The following is a 19836-nucleotide window of genomic DNA, read 5'->3' as shown; positions in this document are numbered from 1 at the left end:
CCAGAGTATGTAAGTCATTAAATAGCCATAAAATCACATTTTGGGATATATTTACTAAGTAAAAAAGATGTTGCCCATAGCAACCAATTAGATTCTAGCTATTATCTTCTAGAAGGTGCTAGATAAATGTAAAGTAGAATCTGACTGGTTGCTATGGGCAACATCTCTACTTCTAAAAACCCGCACTTAAATATACCCCTTTGAATAATCAGAACTAGAGATGAGTGGTTCAGCTTTTACTTGGGTACGTTCGGATACGAAAAAGTCATTTTATTGGCTAGCTGGCTGTCACGTGTTTTAGATAGCCAATTAGATGACGGTATCAGTTACAAAGTTGCGCTTAGTTGGCGAAAAGAACAGAGTCAAAACCGAACAGCTCATCTCTACTGAAAACACAGCACAGGTAAAATACTACATTTATACTCATACTATTTAAATTAAGCAGCACTCAATGATGGGGATTCCCTTATTTAATAGATGTCTACTAGCCACAAGATGATGTGTTCTTTATTGTCCACTAGTTACCACAGAATGAGCCCGCAGATTAGTTTGTAGGCTACATAGGGTAAAAAATATATTTTCGAGGCAGCTGGCCAGTTTGGTCGAGAATTCATCACATATACATTTTTGTCTTAAATTGACCTCCTTGTCTAGTAGCAACATTGTAACTAGCCAACTAAATTGTAAAATTCACACCTTTTTTATTTTCATTTTGTAGTGTTTAGGTTAAACATATGGGATGATGTGAATGGGCAACAGTAATTTAAAGTTCTGGCCAGATATTGGACAGAATACATTTCAGCATTCATCCAGTTAATAAAACAATTGATTTAAAGAAGAATGACACCTTTACTACAGTATACGGTAAGTAAAGCTTAAACGGTTTAGAAATTGTGCTGTTTCTGCAGTCCGATTTTTTAATAAGTATGTGCAAATTTACTTTGCTGAAGCCCGCATTGTATTTTTGTGTAGCCCCCAGTGCAGGGAGCCGTTAATTTTATAAAGAAATGGGTGAATGCAGAACTATTGTGGTGTATGAGGTGCAGGGGTCTGGAGGTAAGGTGGCATCCGGCAATGCCAGATCACCCTTCTGGTCTGAGGTTTCCACTCCCCGCCTTATGCAACTGCACTCAGACTGAGGCCCCCACACTCTGCAGAGCAAAAGGCCTCTTATACTGGTGCTGGACCGCACATGTTCAGTAGAGGAGAAGGCTATAGTAGTATCACTGGGCACTACCCATTTTTAAATAAGGGGCCTGGTGATGCATTGTTTTGCCCCTGATGCAAGCAAAATAATAGTTCTAACAATTATATCACTACTTATTCCACATCTTAAAGTTCACAAGCAATACTGATACAGTTAATCACAATTATTGCCATAAAAGTTATTTTATGATAACAATTTAATTAAATAAAAAAGATGGCTGGAGAGGAGACTCGTTATTTAAAGTTTATTTAGCCTAACTTGTTTTCTGGAAACAATTGTCTTCAATACACCAGAAGTCGGTCCCTTGTAAAGGCAAAACATCATGTTAATACTGGAGATTGAATGGCTATATACTACTGCTGAGGTAAATTGAAGTATATAAATGGCTTTGGGATGTCATCAGAAAAATTTGAAATAATATTTTGAAAATCATGCCTAAACAGGAGTTCAATATATTACAAATATCTATTTACTTATAAAGTGCTTTAGAACCATCAGACAAAAAACTTTGTGGAAATTAAATATACAGTGCTGTTTGGCACTGAACTCTGTGTACACAAAATTTACAAAATGTAAATATGACTTTTTTCTTACATATCTGTACAACCCCAAAGCTTATGCATATTTGAGTATGCTACATACATACGAAATACAAAATAGCACCAAAATATCATTAATGTAGTATTGCAAAGTATATAGAAAAAAATCACTAAAGTGCCACAAATAGCACAGTAAAATAATAAGACATAAAATAGAGCAATACTTCATAAATTTATAAATTGGGACATTTACATATAAACCCTAATATGTAATGTATTTGTTAAAACAAACTAATTTAAAGAACAAAAAAATGCACATTATTTTATAATGCAAAAATACTTTGGTTTTATAAAATAAACTATAATTTTGACTGAAAAGACAGTTTGTTGTAGGATGTGATACTTTATATACAATAAAAGTAAATTATATTTTAATATAGGATTCTTTCATCAAAACATATCATATACATAAGCAATTTTCTAGGTCAGAATATTTTGAATTTCACATGAAATCATTAAAATAAAAAATACATCAAATAAATACAATAAACAAGAATATGCACATATTGAGTTTATGTTCCTTTATAGCACATATTTATTCTCATAATTAGATTTATCTCGTTGACCAAAATATAATAATTGATAGCTGATAAACAACTTCTGTCTGTGAGTTACTGTATGATTTTTTTCATTATTTAATACTTAAACATTCTGGAAGAAGCACCATAAAAATGGTATGGCTTGTTCATACACTAATTAAAATGTGTTATTATTTTCACTTTACTTACTTAAAAATATCCAATTGTTATAGTATGTTATTAAATCGTTAATACGCTTTTTAAACATATCAAAATCAAAAAATAAAAAATATTTCTATTTAAAATATAAAATAAAAAATACACCCATGAGATTTTTATTGGGTATCACACACTACAGAAAGCTGTCTTTTCTCATGTTGTAAATATAGAAAATTATTTTAAACCATGCCAAATAAATTAATATTCCAATGTATGTGGTTTACATTTCCTTGAAACCAGTGTGACCACAGGATTGTCATAGAATTATTGTATAGCATGAGCCAGAAAAATGTAACAGAGTGCCGCAAAATATAAAATATAAGTTTCCGTATATAAAAAGCTACTTAGTAACAATGACAAATATATGTGTAAAAAAACTACATACATGTATATAAATTTCCCTTGTTATTACAACTTCATCAAAAATATCAACATTTCTATTATGCTTTTGACACTTTTACATATATATTTGTGAATTATATTGGTAGCTTTTTATATAAGCCATCTTATATTTAACATTTAGTAGGCTTTTAAAATTTTATAGAAATGCATCAGGTATTTAGCTATCACAGAACACGATATTGTCATATGAATCAACAAATGAAGCCCATTCTTTTCAAATGAAAAAACACTCCGGTGCAACACTGAAATAGTTGTACGTAGGAGGAAACAATGGATTTATAAGAAACTTGACAAAAAGTGTCTAAAGCATCACTAAGTGCAGTGTCCCAAATAAAAAATAACTTTCTATCTATAATACTGATGACCTTAGACCTATAAAAATTGAATGATGGATACAATTCCACCTGTCATTATTTTACAAAAAAAATATTTATAGTCATACCGAGCTCCAAGGTCCTGTATTCCATGCAGAATCTAAAGGACAATGATGAGTGTTACATTGCTCGCGGTCTGGGGGTTTATCGAGCACTTCACAGCTGAGGTCATTAAATCTCTCCCCATTGGGTCTCTGACACACCACTAGTCTTGTCCTTGTTCCAGCACCACATTTTTTTGAACACTAGAAGATTAAGAAAGGTATACAAGAGAGATAAATATCTTTTGGTAGCATTTTAAAATAAATAATTTAATACATACATTGAAAATAGTTGATTATTATTACTGCAATGTCAATTTGTAGTTTATAAGGTTGTAAATGCAAAGACATAGAGGCAAATTCAATTACCCGCTGGATATGTCACAAGGTCTATTCTCCAGGGTAAAGTGCTCAGAGATATTCACTTAGACACCTACGATCAACACTCAGAAAGTCTGGAGACAGCAGTTAACACTCAAGGTTGACAGGCTCAGCAGAAATCATCGTTAACTGTTGCCTTGGGGCTGCTGAAGGGGTGATCGTAGGCCTCTAATTAAATATCCCCCGGCACTTTACCTGTGTGAAAAGACACACAACACAACCCGCAGGTAAATCTGCCTCATAGGGTCTGATGTAAAATTGGATGCATTTTATGCCAAATATGCAGGTGTAAAATGCAGCTGAAAAAAACAGAGCAGAGCTGTCGAATTTTAAGATGTGTTCACCTCTATTAAGGGTATCATATGTGCCATGTTTATGTCATCAGGACAAACACATGATTACCAGAGAATAACTTCTCAGAGGCCACATCATTTCAAAAATGAAACTTCCCTCTTTCAAACAAGGTTACTCCTGAGCCTCTGGGTGCTTAGCAAAAGTGACAAGTTCAAATGGGACTCGTCTTTAGCACTTTTGATGTACATGTTGAGGACAAGCCCCACTCGTTCTTAGCATTGTAGGGATTAATTGATCTGAGTGTCCTGGAGAACATCTTTGTGGATGGTGCATGCAAAATAGATTCAGATTGTTTCCTCAACTATAGGCAAAATCCTTTTCCCTAATTTTTTGGAAGAAACATTCTCTTTCTTGCTTCTTTATCACCGTTGGGCTAGGTGTAAAGAGTCTTATTCCCTGGGTATTTACGTGCATAAAAAGACAGGTACCAACTTAAAATTCTGCTATCTTGATGCACAATACAATTCGCTGTCGATGTAAATGGATTTAAATATGTGTATTTATCCCAAAATGAAATATGCACTGCACCAGCTTCATCCTGTTTTGGAGCGGAGTAGTCCAAGGATAAAACAGCTTCATACAGAGGCATGCGCAGGTCTCTGGGAACATAGCGCCCACGCCGCACTCCCGGGACATCTCTACTGCGCATGTGCGAATCACCGGGAAAATGGCCGTGGTGGCCATTTTCCCGGCGATTTCTGTAGCTCTGCAGCCTGCGCCGAGCCGACAGAGAAGTATATTTTAAATGGGTGCAGGTTGTGCGGTGTATGGGTCCGTATGCACCACACACCTTACACCCATTATAAAAATACGCCCCTGGCTTCATGTAATCTTCAGGGTTCCAGCTAGGAATGAGTGGGGATGTGCCTTTTACTAGCTGGTACGGCAGTTTTAAGGTTAGTTGCTTTAACACTGCAACCAGACTGGCCTCACCATAGTTTTGCAACAAGCTTTGTTTTATGCAGTTGACAGAATAGACTTACCTCCCCCCAATTTCCATAAGCCCACTGGGGGCATGGTCCGGAATCACACGGCCGTTGTTCAGCAGGTTTACTTCTATCCTCACAATTACCTGCTGGATACCCATTTTCATCTTGGCAAACCACCACGCGCCGTTGGAAACCGCCGGCACAAGTGCTAGAACACTAAAACAAATGGATTTAATAAGTATACAATGTAGTGTTTGTAACAAGAAGTTAAAATATAAGTTTAACAGAAAGAGTAGCTTAATGACTGGTATAGACCAACATGAACACCACTAATTAATTTAGTAGACATGAGGAAAAGCTTTTCAAATTGTTTGTAAAACAGAATATTTGTGTAGTGTTCATTCTAGCACCCTGCACCTGTCACAGCCCGTGCAGGTCCTCTCTCCTGCCTGAGTTGTCAGTCTCTGCACTGGTGCTTCTAGCACACTCTGCTGATGCAACAAACTGCTGAGATACAGACCAGAGGGTGCTAAAAGCACCATAGTAGAGAGCGACACCCCAGGTAGGAAATAGGAACTGCATTTCTTATCAAGGTAATTAGAAATGTTATATCGGGACAATTTGACAAGGCTGTCTTGACGGGACACAGGGTCCAAAAAGAGCTTACATGATCACTGTACTTCTGGGTTCAGATCCGGCTGTGCAAAAGCTCATGTGCAGCCAGCAGTATACACATAAAGTATCAACAAAGGAGGATCTTCTGGATCCCTCTCCAAAAAAAAAATTGTAATATGGAGTCATAGACTACAGTGGGATAACTCCATCTAAAAATGGAGCTCAAATACAGCTTTAGATGCCACCATCGGTCACACCATCGAAACTTGCAGCAGCCCTATGCTAGGTGCAGGTAGTCTCCAACGTGAGCGATGAAGTATGCAACCACTTTCATCGGCACGCCCGCGACACTCCCGTATGAAGCAGAATCTCCGTGCGTCTGAATAGCCACCCCACTGTCACTGACCAGGAATGCTCAATACATTCCTAATACATTGCAGAGACCATGCGTCTGAATCAATATTGCTCCACTGCGCCCAACATCGGCAGTGCGTACGATTTAGAATCAGGCCCCTAATGTTTTAGGTGGATGAAGGCTCATGGTGTCCGGAGATCTCCAAGCTCAAGATCCCAAGTCCTCCATTATTCAGTAACTATCTGGACCTCTGGAGTTATGAAGATAACAGTGGAGTCCTAGGGGAGGCTTACTTTATATAGACATGCAACACATAATAAGAGCATAAGGGGAAAGTATGTTATGATACATAGCAAGAAACTTACCGCTCCCCATGGACCTATTCTCCACTGGTTTCCCACTGAGCCTGAGGAACGGACACTGTTTTTGTTCAGAATGGTCAGCATTGGGTTCGATAGTATTCTTTGGTTTATATTGGGGAAAGGATGAACGGATCTTCCATAGTCATGATTGACATAGTGACAAGGGGGCATGGAGCACTCCTGGTCAGTCTGTGGAATGTCCTCGGGGTCGCATTCGTTCCGGTCAACGGTCAAACCGAGGAAATCCACGCAAACAACTTGCCTCATTGCTTTCCCCTGGCCACAAGATACTGAGCACTGTAATGAAAATTTAAAAAAGTAAATATAGTGTATATTAATACAACTATGCTGTACTTTCTTTTAAACTGATTCCAAAGCGCTTCTGTAGAAATGATATTTTTAGAATTAAGTCCCCCAAAAATGCCCTCACCACCAAGGTCACTAATGGCCTCCTCTCTGCTAAATCCAAGGGCCAATTATCAATACTGATCCTCCTCAACACCATAGTGGAATTTCATACCATTGATCCCCCCATCCTCTACAAATCCTCCACTCCATCAGTCACTGTGACACAGCACTCAACGTGGTTCACCTTCTACTTGTCCAACCACTCCTCTGTCTCTACACCTGCCTCTATGTCCTATTTGCCCACATCACCTCTAGAATGTAAGCTCTTGTGTACAGGGCCCTCCCTCCTATTGTCCCCTCTACATAAATATATAACTCAGGGGTTGCATTTATGTAATTATGAATAAATGTATATTTGTAAGCTTGTCTGTAATTGTCCAATGTAAAATGTGTTTTATGGTTAATCCCTTGTGCACACAGCTATAGAAACCTCCTGATGCATTATAAATAAAAGAAAATCATAATAGTTTCATACATCTTAATCGAACCCTCCCTAATCAAATTATTTTGTGCACTACAATATTACAGAGTCCCAGTATGAATCTTACAATCTAAGAGATTGGGATAAACTTGATACATAACGTAGTAACTGCTGGTTGGGAAAGTGTTTGAGGCTCCTGTATTATCAGCCGACAATAATAAAGCAGCTGGTAGCGTCTAACATTTCTGTGAGGCTACAGGTGGTGAGGTAGAGTCGGAATGAGGAGAGATAGTGAATGGTGGAGGCATGAAAGACAGCCAATGTAGACAGCCAGCTGCCAGCAGTCACGAGTCACAACTATATGCAAGGGTAACAAAAATACCAACTGTGCCCTGGTGATATAAAGGACGGGATGCACTAAACAGTAAAATGCTGTAAAACTCCCCAAAATGCAGTTTTCGGTGGTTTTACTGCATTTCCCATATGTACTAAGCAGTGGAATGTGATGTATTCTGGTGCTTCATCCCGGTGGGTAATGCCATCTTCAGATTGCGTTACCCAATAGAAGCCAATGGGCTTACTTTCGGGACACTCCACATGAGAGGAATCCAATCGGATCCCTTCCAACTCCCCCAGTGGCGCACGTCTTCAGAGCACGCAAAGGCTGTGGGAAAGGGGGCTTCGCAAAGGCCAGCTCTTATCGGAAGAGCTGTCCTTTGTCATGTAAATCGCATTTCTAGGTACATACTGTGGTAATCAACCAGGTCCCACACCAAAGCAAGACAGCCATCCAAAGACACAACCAAGGCATTCTCCATTCCCTCAGCAGCGAGTTGTAAATAAATAGACGCCGGACATTATTAGCAGTTGACCACCTAGACATAAAGCCAGTCTGGTCAAGGGGAATTATCCTGAGAATCACTTTGGGCTAAAATTTTTGTAAAAATGTTGATATCAGTGGATAATAATGATATAATAATGATATGGTGTGATAAGAATCCGGGAAAGCCGGGTTCTTGGCTTGGAGATTACTACAAATTAGGCCTACACCATGAAAGGGGAGAGTGACCCTGTCTGTATTTGAGCCATGAAAATTTCCAATAATTTGGGGAGAGAGTCTGCTGCCACTGACAGGTAAGAGGAAGTGGGTCGGACCCTGGCTACTCCAACAAGTCCTGGCCCGGGTAATTAGTACACGCTCCCCCCCCTCTCAGCACCCCCAGGTGACATACACAGACAATAAAACAAATGGAAAGGTCTGTACAGTACCATGAGGGAACACAAATCTACCCAAAGGATCCACATTAACTTTTCGACACACAAAAGCACAGACTCTAGAATGAGTATGACATGTAGAATGGAAAGCCCTACCAACCCAAGGCTTCTTGAGGGAAAGGACCCGAATGACTACGAGATGAGATTTTTATAAACAGACTATATACTAGGAGACCGTGCCTTAACCCGTCGCATTACCAAGGAACGTCTGACACTATCATTCACACTTCACACATGCCAAGATAAAACTCTGAGCATAGACAAAATGTGACAACAGCAGGCGCTCCACCACAGCCCATACTGAAAAAAACAATACCAATGCAACCAAGAGTGAGAAGATAAAATAAAAAGTGAATACACACACAAAAACATGAAGACATTTGCAGGGCAATAAGAAATATAACAAAACAGTAATCTATCATTTATACTGAGACCCACAATTTATGGTGACAGCCTTGGCCAGTAGCATGATGTGAGGAGGGGAATGGAGGCAGCAGGAAGACACAGACTGAGAATTATATATTGGAAGGAGCAGGATCCCCCAGCAGCACATAGTATATCAGGAGACAAGTAATGTGCTAGTAAGGACAGGGCTGAATGTGACAGGGGCAGTGTCATGATGTGAGGAGGGAATGGAGGCAGCAGGAAGACACAGCCTGAGAGTTACGCAGTGGAAGGAGCAGGGTCCCACAACAGCACATAGTACAGTGGTTCCCAAACCTTTTTGAATCACAGCGTCCTAGAGTATCAGGATTGTTTTCACGGCACCCCAAAGCCAAAAGTTTGTTATTGAGAAAATGTAGTAAAGTGAAGTAAATTGCACTTACCTGTCATCCTTAGGGTCAGTTATATAGTGGTGGACAGGTTTGCGCTTCTGTTTGTCCACATATTTACATTACATTGTCCATAAATAATTTGATTTGGTGCTGGACCACCAACCTGAGGCACCCCTGCAAGTGTCCCAAGGCACCCCGGGGTGCCATGGCGCACAGTTTGGGAACCAGTGACATAGTATATCAGGAGATGGGTGATGTGTTAGTGAGGACAGGGCTTCATGTGACAGGTGCAGTGTCAGGATGTGAGGAGGGGAATGGTGACAGCAGGAAGCTGGAGACTAGGAGATATATAGAGGAAGCAGCAGGGTCCCATAACTGCACAGTGTAGTAATGATGTAAGGCTCATGTCAGACTGCTGCAGGCAAACTGATGTGTCAAACAGCCATCTGCATATAATATTCACACATCCAAAGTGTTTCCATACCAATTTGATAAGTTGCATTCTGATTAATATTGATTTAGCCCAGAAAATATCTGCTGCAACTGCTCGCAGGCAATGGCGGTGCTCATGGAGGTGAGTGATATTCTGCTACTGCACATATGCAAAAGGGTCGGGCACCCCCCCGGAAGAGTTAGGTTTAGGCTAGGGGAAGGGGGGTTAGGGTTAGGCACCCCCTGGGAGACTTTGGTTTAGGCTGCAGGGACAGGGGGGGGGTTAGGTTTAGGCACTTAGGGGGGTTAGGGTTAGGCACTAGGGGGGAGGTTAGCTTTAGGCACCCTTATGGTTAGGGTTAAGGGGGGTTAGGATTAGGGTTACTTACCTTAATCCCCTGGCGGGATCTTCACCCCTGCCGGGCTACCACTGTCGGGATTTGAACAGCTGGCAACGCGGGCGGCGGTCTAACATACTGATTCCTGTTGTGGGTGTATCGCTATAGTGGTTGTGTACACAGATGCTTCATTGCTCAGACGGAAAATCCGCGCCCAACCTAGGGCTGGTGCAAGTTTCGATGGGGCGACCGATGGTGGGGTCTAAAGATGGTATTACAGTGTCCAAAGATGCTCAAAGTGGGCATCTCAGTCCTGGCACAGTCAGACGTACACTTGCACACCAGGAGAAGGGCTGATATTAGCAATAGCATATAGCCACAGGCATGACTAAGGGAAAAAATGCTAAAGCGGTCCCAGCAGCGACTCAGAACCAGCCCCTGACGTTTCTGTGAATTAAACATACAATCATGTACAGGTCAGAACTTACCGAGCTCCACTCCAGTGCTTTCCACTGTCCACAAGGGGTCACCGTGCACACTTCAGTCGCGGAGGGCTTTGGCAGGTGTGAACATGTTGCCTCATCCGCTACCGAGCCTTGGTCGTCCCGGCAACTGACATATCTCATTCTAGTCCCTTTTCCACAGGTTGCTGAGCACTGGGAGATATGGAAAACGTGATTAGAAAATAATAGGAACAATTTCCATTGATGCCTCAAGCAAAATTCTACTCATGTACGATTTAAATGATAGATTTCCTTTTTTCCCCCTGTTCTACTGTTTTTGGGTCACAGAGTGATACAATTATGGTTTTAAAGAACACAGTATAATGCTTGCTTATTAGATCCAGAAACGAAAATTTGTCTTATAAATTAATGAGAGAAGCTGTCAGCCCATTTCTACAAGAAGCTATTTAGAAAGTGTTTCAAAGTGCTTAATGTGCACTAATTATACTGACTGCCAAGGGTGACATGGTTTAAATTTGTATTGTACCTAGCATTTTAAGATACGAATATATTCTTTTTTTTTCTACAACGAGGCTCAATCAAACAGTACAAAATAAAAGTATCAGCGTTTTGGAGCACTGACACGGTTACTTGGAAACTGCGGTTGCATGGTGACTTGGAGACTCGTTGCTGGATACTGTCACTCATACTTGCCTACTCTCGTACCTCAGGTGGCTCTCTCAGGCGCCCAGAAAGGCAGGCAAGACTCCTGAAGGCCCCCGGTGGCTGCCCACGTCCCTAGTGAAATGGGCAATCTGGGAGGTTTGGTGACGTGATTTGTACTGCATCGCTTCATCATGGCACCCGGCCCCCACTTTACAATGCCAGTAATGATGGCATTGTATAGTGAGGGAGGGGGACACGATGACACAATGTGGTGCCACCCATATCAACTGCACCTAGCATTTGGCTTCACCAAGCCCCCCTGCATCTCCCATCTGGCTGCTCCCTCCCATTTCCCCACTGCTGCTATGGCCCCTCTGTAACCGCCAACAACACTGCCAAATTGTACAGTGCGAACAGCACTCTCTTCTGCGAACTTAGGGTGTGTCCAGGCAAAGTGGGTGGGCCCGTGGGCGTGGTGATGCAATTGCATCATCGTGGCCCCGCCCCTGCCACACAATGCTAAATCACCGGCATTGTGAAGTGGGGGGCGGGACCACGACGACGTAATTGAGAGCATATAACGTCACAGGCCACCTGGACCTCCCACTCAGTAAATGGGTGGCTGCAGACAAGTACAGCTGACTCTGGTAGACTTGTCCATTGTTCTGAGCAACCAGGAGCTCCACCTGATTTTCGGGAGTCTTTCGGAGGGTCCGGGAATGTGGGCAAGGGGGTGTGTGGGAGTTTGCTCTATTGGAAATGGGGGGGGGCTTGGAAGTGGGTAATGCCCCGCATAAGGTTTATTTGCTTTTTGTGTGTGTGTGTAGGGGGGGGATTATTTAACATATGTAAAATGAGGCACAAGCGAGAGGGAATAATTAATTTTTAAATTAGCCTCTTATGTGGTTAATCAGGCCAAGCATTAATATTGACCTAGAAAGAGTTAAATATAATCTTGTTTTTAAATTTTAAATATAACATTCAAGAGACCTCAACAAACATCATAGATCAGACATGTTGACATGTTGGTCGCAGTAACGTAAGCATAAACTATAACACACAAAAATAAAAAAATGAAACAACAACACATATTCCGTGACGCGTCCTGAGCCTGGCTGTTCAAAGGCTGGTATGGCAATAATCACAGTATTTTCCTTTCATAAGGTCAAATCTATACAGCTAGACTTAAACATTCAACACATGGCCTGAGAACGGTGCGCCTGTGACACTAAGCAGAGAATAATCCGCTCTGTTTACGCAATAAAATCAAGACATCAATCAGCCGTAAATAGAGAGTAATTGATGCACGTGCCCAGGAGCTGACGCAGAACCCAGTGAGGAGAAATGTCTGTACAAGAGGCAGAAGGGTAAAGAAAGTAATGTATTACCAAAACGCACTTACTGGTGTCCAAGATCCAAATCTCCACTGTGTCTTGCTGTCGGCAATCTGTTTGGTTTCTGGAACGCCCTGGCACGCAGCTGTTTCACAGTCCTGTCAAAATCAGTTTGGTGTGTTAGCGGCTTCCTTTTCATGATTAATGCCTTTTTGAACTTATTGCTAAGAAGCGGCGTTTCAGGCAGCCTGATCATGCCACCCGCAGCCTTGGCAGCTTGGGGTCCCCAAGCCACATTGGCATACGCTCAGTGTGAGCGTATGCATCTAGCCACCGGGTCTGATTCATGCCCAGTGTGCGGCTGCATGAAATGGGCATTTCTAAGTGGCATATCGGGCCTAATTTGGATCCACACGCAAATGCCATCACAGCTGTCATTCCTAACAGAACGCAATTGCAATAATAGGCTAATGACCGACTCGCCATCCAGGACTAAGAGACGCCCCCTGTAGTATCTCTGAATTAGGCCCATCTTGCGTTAGTAAGAAAAAGATCTGCCTCGGGGTAGCGCCATGGGAGCGACGTTGGTGTTTTTCCAGACGTCCGTCCTAGTTCGAGGCGTGAGAAGGGGTCGCCTGTTTATGACAGATCTTTTCCACTTGGCATAGGGTTGGTGTAAATGGATGACATGGCCGATCACGCGACCGCTCTGCGTGTGACAGAGTGCCCCGATACAGAGGTACACGCAGTGTAGCTGCCGCACGCTAGAGGCCAATGTTTCCAAACTGCGCATGTTTCCCCCGAGCTGCGCTGCGCATCCGCAGTGGTTACCGCTGAGAGTTGCAGAAAGAAATAAGATGCAGAGAGAGACAATTTCATAGGGCGTGTCTACGTGATAACAGGGAGGTGGCTAGCTAGACGCGAGCGTGTCGCGTTCAGCACGTCTTCTGCCGCAGTTACACGGATTCCAGCAGCCACGTTCAGATGGAAAATGTGCACCTCATAGGCCTGGTGCAGTGTACCAAAGTGCGACCGATGGCGCGTCTTAATGTGTACAGCGGCAGATTAGCGTTGCAGCTGGTGGGCACCTCTGTATGACTCCAAGACGCAGTTGCGCTGCGGCAAAAGACGCAGTCGCAGCTGCATCAAAATTGGGCCCATAATGTGTATTTCACTAAATTTAAGTACTTATGGGGGAGATTTATCAAAACTTGGAGAGAGATAAGTACCAACCAATCAGCTTCTAACTACCATTTTACAGGCTGTGTTTAAAAAATTAGTTAGGAGCTGATTGGTTGGTACTTTATCTCCCTTAACTTTATTTCTCTCCAAACTTTGATACTTCTCCCCTTGTGTTTAACATCATTTTAACATCATTTTTGTTCCATTAATCTACAGCTCAAAATAATCGACAGACAGATGTGTGACTAAAAGGTCATTAACGAACGAATCTTACCTGGGTGTCAGTGGGTCGAGTTGCTGCATTGCATTCACTGTCGTCAACCACGGCCCCGTAAGCGCCCACAACGCATTTCACTGCTCTCATTTGATAACCGGCGCCACACGCCGCTGTACACTGCATGTACAAATAAAGGCACACTGACTATACATCAATGCCATGTATCCAGGGGGGAAATATTTAAGCAATTCAGAACTGTTTAAGTCAATGTATAGATTTTTCTTTCTGCTTGACTTCATTTCATTGGCAATGTAGGTCAACTGCCTAACCTACTGGCTAGGATTACATGCTTCATTTGCTGCCTCTCCGTGTAGAAGTAAAGAATCTGAAATAACTTCACAAACTCTGCTCTGTGGACTTTAGAAGAAGACTTGATTGTTAAATCCCTAATCCTAACAAGTGGAATTATTATACAGAGAAAATAGCGGCAGCAGATTGAGCTGCAGTGTGTAGAGTACAGTAGATGAGAAATCATACAATATTGGATTTGTAATGCTTTTAACCTTTAGGGGGCGCACTAGTGTGGCCCGGAATGAAACTGGCTGACAATTAATGCGCCACCCTGGTAGACAGAAGTTTGATGCAGCTGAAACATGGAATGTGGTTGAATCTTTCTGTAGATTAATAATAATAATAATAATAATAATAATTAATATAAAATAATTTGAAGCATTATAAGAATTACAAAAAATAAAATAAAAAATAAATGAATGTGCGAATTTTGTTTATAAACACATTTCACAGAGAAACTGAGAATGAAAAGGTTGTACCTGCCCCCATAGACCGACTTGCCACGATGCACACTCCTGTTGCTGACAAGTCTGGACCGAGACCGGCTTCGTCTGAGGATCACAAAATCTGTCATTCACTCTGCCTTCTCCAAACTGGCACCACGTCTGCCGATGTTTGTGTCCCTTCCCACAGGTTACAAGGCACTACAAAAAATGACAGTATAACAGGCAATCCGTCTCCGTGTATAGCCCTGTACAATGCATGTCATTACTGTAGGTCCTGTTGTCTGATGACTGTCACAGGTACACCTGTGGCAATGTTTAAAGGGAATAATCACATTCGTACATTTTTCTCCCAACCCTGCAGCCCTCTGACTAGGACAATGATGACCACCTCCCCTGGAGATTCTGACACAGATGGGTTAGGGTCGGGGATGGGGGGGTTAGGGGTTAGGACACTTACCTAATTGGGCTGGGACAGGGTTGCCTACCCTCCCGATAATCGGGTGCAGCTCCCGCCCCCCCGGAAATGCCGGGAAGCCTCCCGGCAGCCGCTGATCGCCGCCGATCCCCCCGCAATTTACACCTAACCCCCGCTGCGAGGGCAGCCAGTGACGCGATTCGCGTCATTTTGGCCCCGCCCCCTGCCTCACAATGCCTGTATTATCGGCATTGTGTAGCGGGGGCGGGGCCAAAATGATGCGATCGTGTGACCCCGCCCCCGTGACACCTACAAATGCCAGGCACCCTTCCGGACACGCCCCCTTTTTTGGCCACGCCTCCCGCTGCCCTGCCGATCTGGCTGCTCCCTCCCGGAAGGAGCAGCCAGAAAGTCGGCAACTATGGGCTGGGATTCTGACTGTCAGGATGTTGCTGTCTGTATTCTGATCGCCGGCATCCCGACCCCCGGGATCCCATACCCAATCACTTCCTAGATCTAACTATGAGTAGGGTTTAACTTGGATCTGTTGAGAACAACTTTGTAGGGATAATGATATATTTTACTAAACTTGTTTTCTTTACACTTACATCTGACCAGTCACCTGTCTTCCACTGTGGACACAGGACGTCACCGCATCGCTGCTCTGTTAACTTCTCCTGCTGGCTACACTTGGTGTCATCCACGGTATCATGGAAGGAGTTCACACACTTAGCGATGCGTCTCCTTGTCCCAGTCCCGCAGCTTTTAGAGCACTGCGCAGGAAGAAAGAATAGACGTTTTCTAAGGATGAGTTCCAGGCTCAGAGACAACTGGTCTTACTGTACCTGTAGCTATTGCCGGACTATATGGACCTTTGCCATGCTATGGTTTATCTGGTCTGCATTTTGATGTAATGATGCACCTGCTATTTGAAATGTAATTCATTGCTTTACTAAAAAATATATTAAAATAACAAAGAACGAGCCCAGGTGGAGCCAGCAAATGCGTCATTTGGATACCAAGATGGTAGTAATTTAGAAAAATCTAAATGCTGCTGCACCAGTTTGTATTAGTTTGACTTATGACACCATTAACATACTACTGATGTAAGTGTAATGATGTGACTATCCACATATTTAAAGTGCATGTGCAATCACACTCAATATGGGATATTAATATATATTCCATAGACAAAAAACCTTACAGTTTCACATGTCCCATTAAGGCTTCTTAGACATGATCTGAAATTTCACAAAACCTATAGGATTTCTGCCAATCAAACTTGAAAAAGCAATAACATTCCAATCATTAAGGCGTCACGTGTTCCTTGCGCAATACAGATATGGTATGCCATCACACCCTGTTGTTAACTGCAGATATAGCACTCTCACAGAGTGATATTGCTGTCACTCACAAAATGGTGGAACTGCTAATACAGAGAATTGTGTGCTCACTGGAATACACACAAAATACATGCCAAAATACAGGGTACAAACGACGTGGGGGTCCCCTGTATTAGGTACAACCAGCACTGGGCTCTGAGCCGGTCCTGGTTCTGGAAATACAGGGGAACAATGTGTAGGGTACCCCTGTATTAACCAGAACCAGCACCAGACTTTTTCTAGTGGGGGAGTAATGCCACAGCCAGGGGAGCCCTATCACCGGGTCCCCCAGCTGATGCATCACCCCTGACCGCTAGTCAGCCCATCCATAAAGAGGTCCCCCTCTCCAGGGCACCCCAGGCCTGGACTGATAGCCCGGGGCTATGTCCGGCACCCCTGGCTGGTGGGTGCCGGGTTGATAGTGTAGTGTGGTGCATATGAAAGTAAAAATATTGTCTTTTGCAGTAGGACTACAGGTCCCAGCAGGCCTCCCCCGCATGCTGGTACCTGGAGTACCACAAGAACCAGCAAGCTGGTGATTAAGAGCCTGTTGGTAGCTATAGTACCCCTGTAAAAAAAATATTAAAACAATCGGTATCTTTGTTTTATTTTAATATTTTGTTTTCCTGCACCTTCGCCTGGGAGGCAGTCTTTAAGCTCTTTTGCACGGCTGCCTCCTTCCCCGGGACTTCCACAGCGTCTTCACCTGGAGGGCGGCAGCCTTTAAGTTCTTTTGCATGGCAGCCGCCCAACCAGGACTTCCCTTGGCAGCTCTTTTCTGCTGCCTCCCGGCCGGCGGACTGTCATGCCGTGTCCTGGCGCTGGCTTAAAAAAGCCAGCCGAGGGGGCGGGGCGATGAAGTCGCGAGCTGTGATTGGCTCGCGGCGGCCAACTTTAAATTTCAAAAATGGCGCTGAGGCAATATTTTTTAAATGGGCAACGCGGTTCTCACCAACAGAAGTCAATGGTGAGAACCCCTCATTGGCTGAGAGGCAGAAGGCTCACCTCAGCCAATGAGCGCTCCGCACCGGGATTTCTGTAGTGAAATCCCGCTGCAAAGCTGTCATTCGGGTAGTACTAATGTCCGTGGGTCCGCGTATTTTGTGGAATGAAGAGGACCTGATCCATGCATAGGAGGAGGTGAGTATGGAATTTTTTATTACAGGTACCCTATGGATTATCTGCTTGGAGAAGTGGACGTGACTGGCTTCAGGGATACATAGGTGAGTATGTGAGATAGTGTGTGTACATGTGCGTGCATTTATGCGTTGATAAACTTTTACTTTCAACGGTGTGGGTGTCTTGTGTTTATTTAATATTTAGTTTGCAGTGGAATTACAGGTACCAGCAGGCCTGTAATGCCCCGCATGTTGGTACTTGTGGTTCTCCAAGTACCAGCATGTGGGGGAGGCTTGCTGGAAACTGTAGTTCCACAATAAAAGACAATATTTTTAACTCTTTACTTGCACCACACTATTCACAATCAACCAGGCACCCACCGGCCAGGGGTGCCGGGGATAGCCCCGGGCTATCAGCCTGGGCCTGGGGTGCCCTGGTGAAGGGGATCCCTTTATTGGGGGAGTCCCCAGCTCCCCACGGATCGCCGGCCTGGGCTGACTAGCGGCCAGGGGTGATGCTTCGGCTGGGGGGCCTGATGATAGGGCTCCCCTGGCTGTGGCAAAACCCCACCCGCTAGAAAGGGTCCGGTACTGGTTCTGGATAATACAGGGGGACCCTACACATTTTTTCCCCTGTATTTCCAGAACCAGGACCGCTCTGTGTGCTGGGCTGCTGTGAGGGAGGGGGGGCGGCATCGGACACGGGCCCCCGCCAGGCCCCTCGGGAAGCCCGGGTAATCTGTGTCCGCTCCCCCCCCTCGGCGCCCCTGCTGGCGCTACATAAATACATATCAATAATAATGTTAATAATAATGTCTAAGGGGTCTATTTACTAAGCAGTGTTAGGCGACATAGTGAAAAGTGATAAGGTGCCAGCCAATCAGCTCCCAACTGTCATTTTTCAAACACAGCCTGTGAGATGACAGTTGGGAGCTGATTGGCTGGCACCTTATCACTTTTCACTCTGTCTCCTAACACTGCTTAGTAAATAGACCCCTTTATGTACATAAAGATACAAATACAAGTTTGCTTTGATTTTGGGGGAATTGCTTAGTGTTAATTAGTGCGTCCAGAAAATAAAAGTCAGTCTTCGAGAAACCTTTTTTTTTTTTTTTTTACTCTTAAATGTTCTATATTTTATATAACAATCACTGATTGTATCATCCAATACTAACTTCTGACCAGTCTGAGTAGCTCCATCCCACGATGTTACAGTCCACGTAACACTTCTCCTTGCTGTTCGGCTTCTGTAGACTGCCACAAAACCGCTCGTCCACCTTTTCCATCTTCCCTTCCGATTTGATGTACTTTTCACAGAAGAAATCGATCGTTCGGATGCCCGGGCCGCACTGGGGGGTGCACTCGCCCTTCCTTGCAACATGCCACCTAGGGAATGTCGCTGTTAGTGATTACCGGTCTTGGTGGCTGAAGAGCGGTTGCTACGGATTGTTGATCTCAGTATAAATTACCTTAATTCACAGTCAGTGTTACAGGGCTCAGTAATCAGCTCGGGCTGAGGAATTCGATCGCATCTTTGATCTGAGACCACCAATTGGTCGGAGTCCCTTGTGCATATAAGCTTCCGTTTCTGCTCTCCTGAGAAGACAAATACAGTTTGTTCTTTTCCCATTACATGCCAGAGCCAGTGATTGCCGCCTGTACTTTATACTTCAATTATGACATTTAATTTTCAAATTGAGATATAACAGAAGCAGAACTCAGAACCATATGGACAATTCCTATTCTTTTTAAATCCTTGGATTAGTAGCTGAAAAGTCCTGCGCACCTGTCCTAATGGGGTGGCCCACTTTCGGACACATTCTTTTATTAAGAGATCTATTGGCCAATTTCAAGTGCTAAGTAACAATCTGTGCACCTGCTGAACACAGCAACACAATCTGAAAACTGCCCAGGAGTTTTCTCCTTGGTGCTAGTAGTCTAATACCCCTTTTACACCGGAGCTAAAACCCGGGTTGTTGCAGGGTTAACCCGGGCAGCTCCCTGGTGTAAAAGGGGAGAGGGTTGGATCGCCGGGTCGAGTGACCCGGCAATCCAACCCAGGTAAATAGCAGAGTATAAGACGGGCGTAGCCTGTGAAATCCTGCTGTGAGAACAGCGCACCCCGGGTCACAATGACCTGGAGTGCGCTGCAAGCCGGCCGATTGGTCTGGCTTCAGTGGCGCTTGGAGATGACGTCATCTCAAAGCATCCACTTTCACGCCGGGAAAGCCGGGTCTATGCAGACCCGACTCCGGTGTGAGCGGTGCCGACTCAGG

The 19836-nt window shown here is 43.7% G+C and overlaps 1 protein-coding gene across 1 annotated transcript in view; it reads right to left on the bottom strand.

Moving 5' to 3' along the window:
* Positions 1–19836, bottom strand: part of ADAMTS9 (ADAM metallopeptidase with thrombospondin type 1 motif 9) — a 275988-nt gene that overhangs the window by 116606 nt on the left and 139546 nt on the right. Inside the window, exons 19-28 of the mRNA XM_088473392.1 lie at positions 19030–19156; positions 18736–18946; positions 15669–15833; positions 14679–14843; positions 13906–14025; positions 12518–12607; positions 10495–10662; positions 6360–6653; positions 5079–5240; positions 3388–3564 (exon numbers count right to left, since the gene is read on the bottom strand). Of these exons, the coding sequence (XP_088329518.1) occupies positions 3388–3564; positions 5079–5240; positions 6360–6653; positions 10495–10662; positions 12518–12607; positions 13906–14025; positions 14679–14843; positions 15669–15833; positions 18736–18946; positions 19030–19156 (1679 nt within the window). The remainder of the gene's footprint in view (positions 1–3387; positions 3565–5078; positions 5241–6359; positions 6654–10494; positions 10663–12517; positions 12608–13905; positions 14026–14678; positions 14844–15668; positions 15834–18735; positions 18947–19029; positions 19157–19836) is intronic.

The sequence above is a fragment of the Taudactylus pleione genome, unplaced genomic scaffold (assembly GCF_031769625.1).
Source record: "Taudactylus pleione unplaced genomic scaffold, aTauple2 ptg000135l, whole genome shotgun sequence".
NCBI classification, from domain to species: Eukaryota; Metazoa; Chordata; class Amphibia; order Anura; family Myobatrachidae; genus Taudactylus; species Taudactylus pleione.
This window is presented reverse-complemented; position numbering and strand designations above follow the sequence as displayed.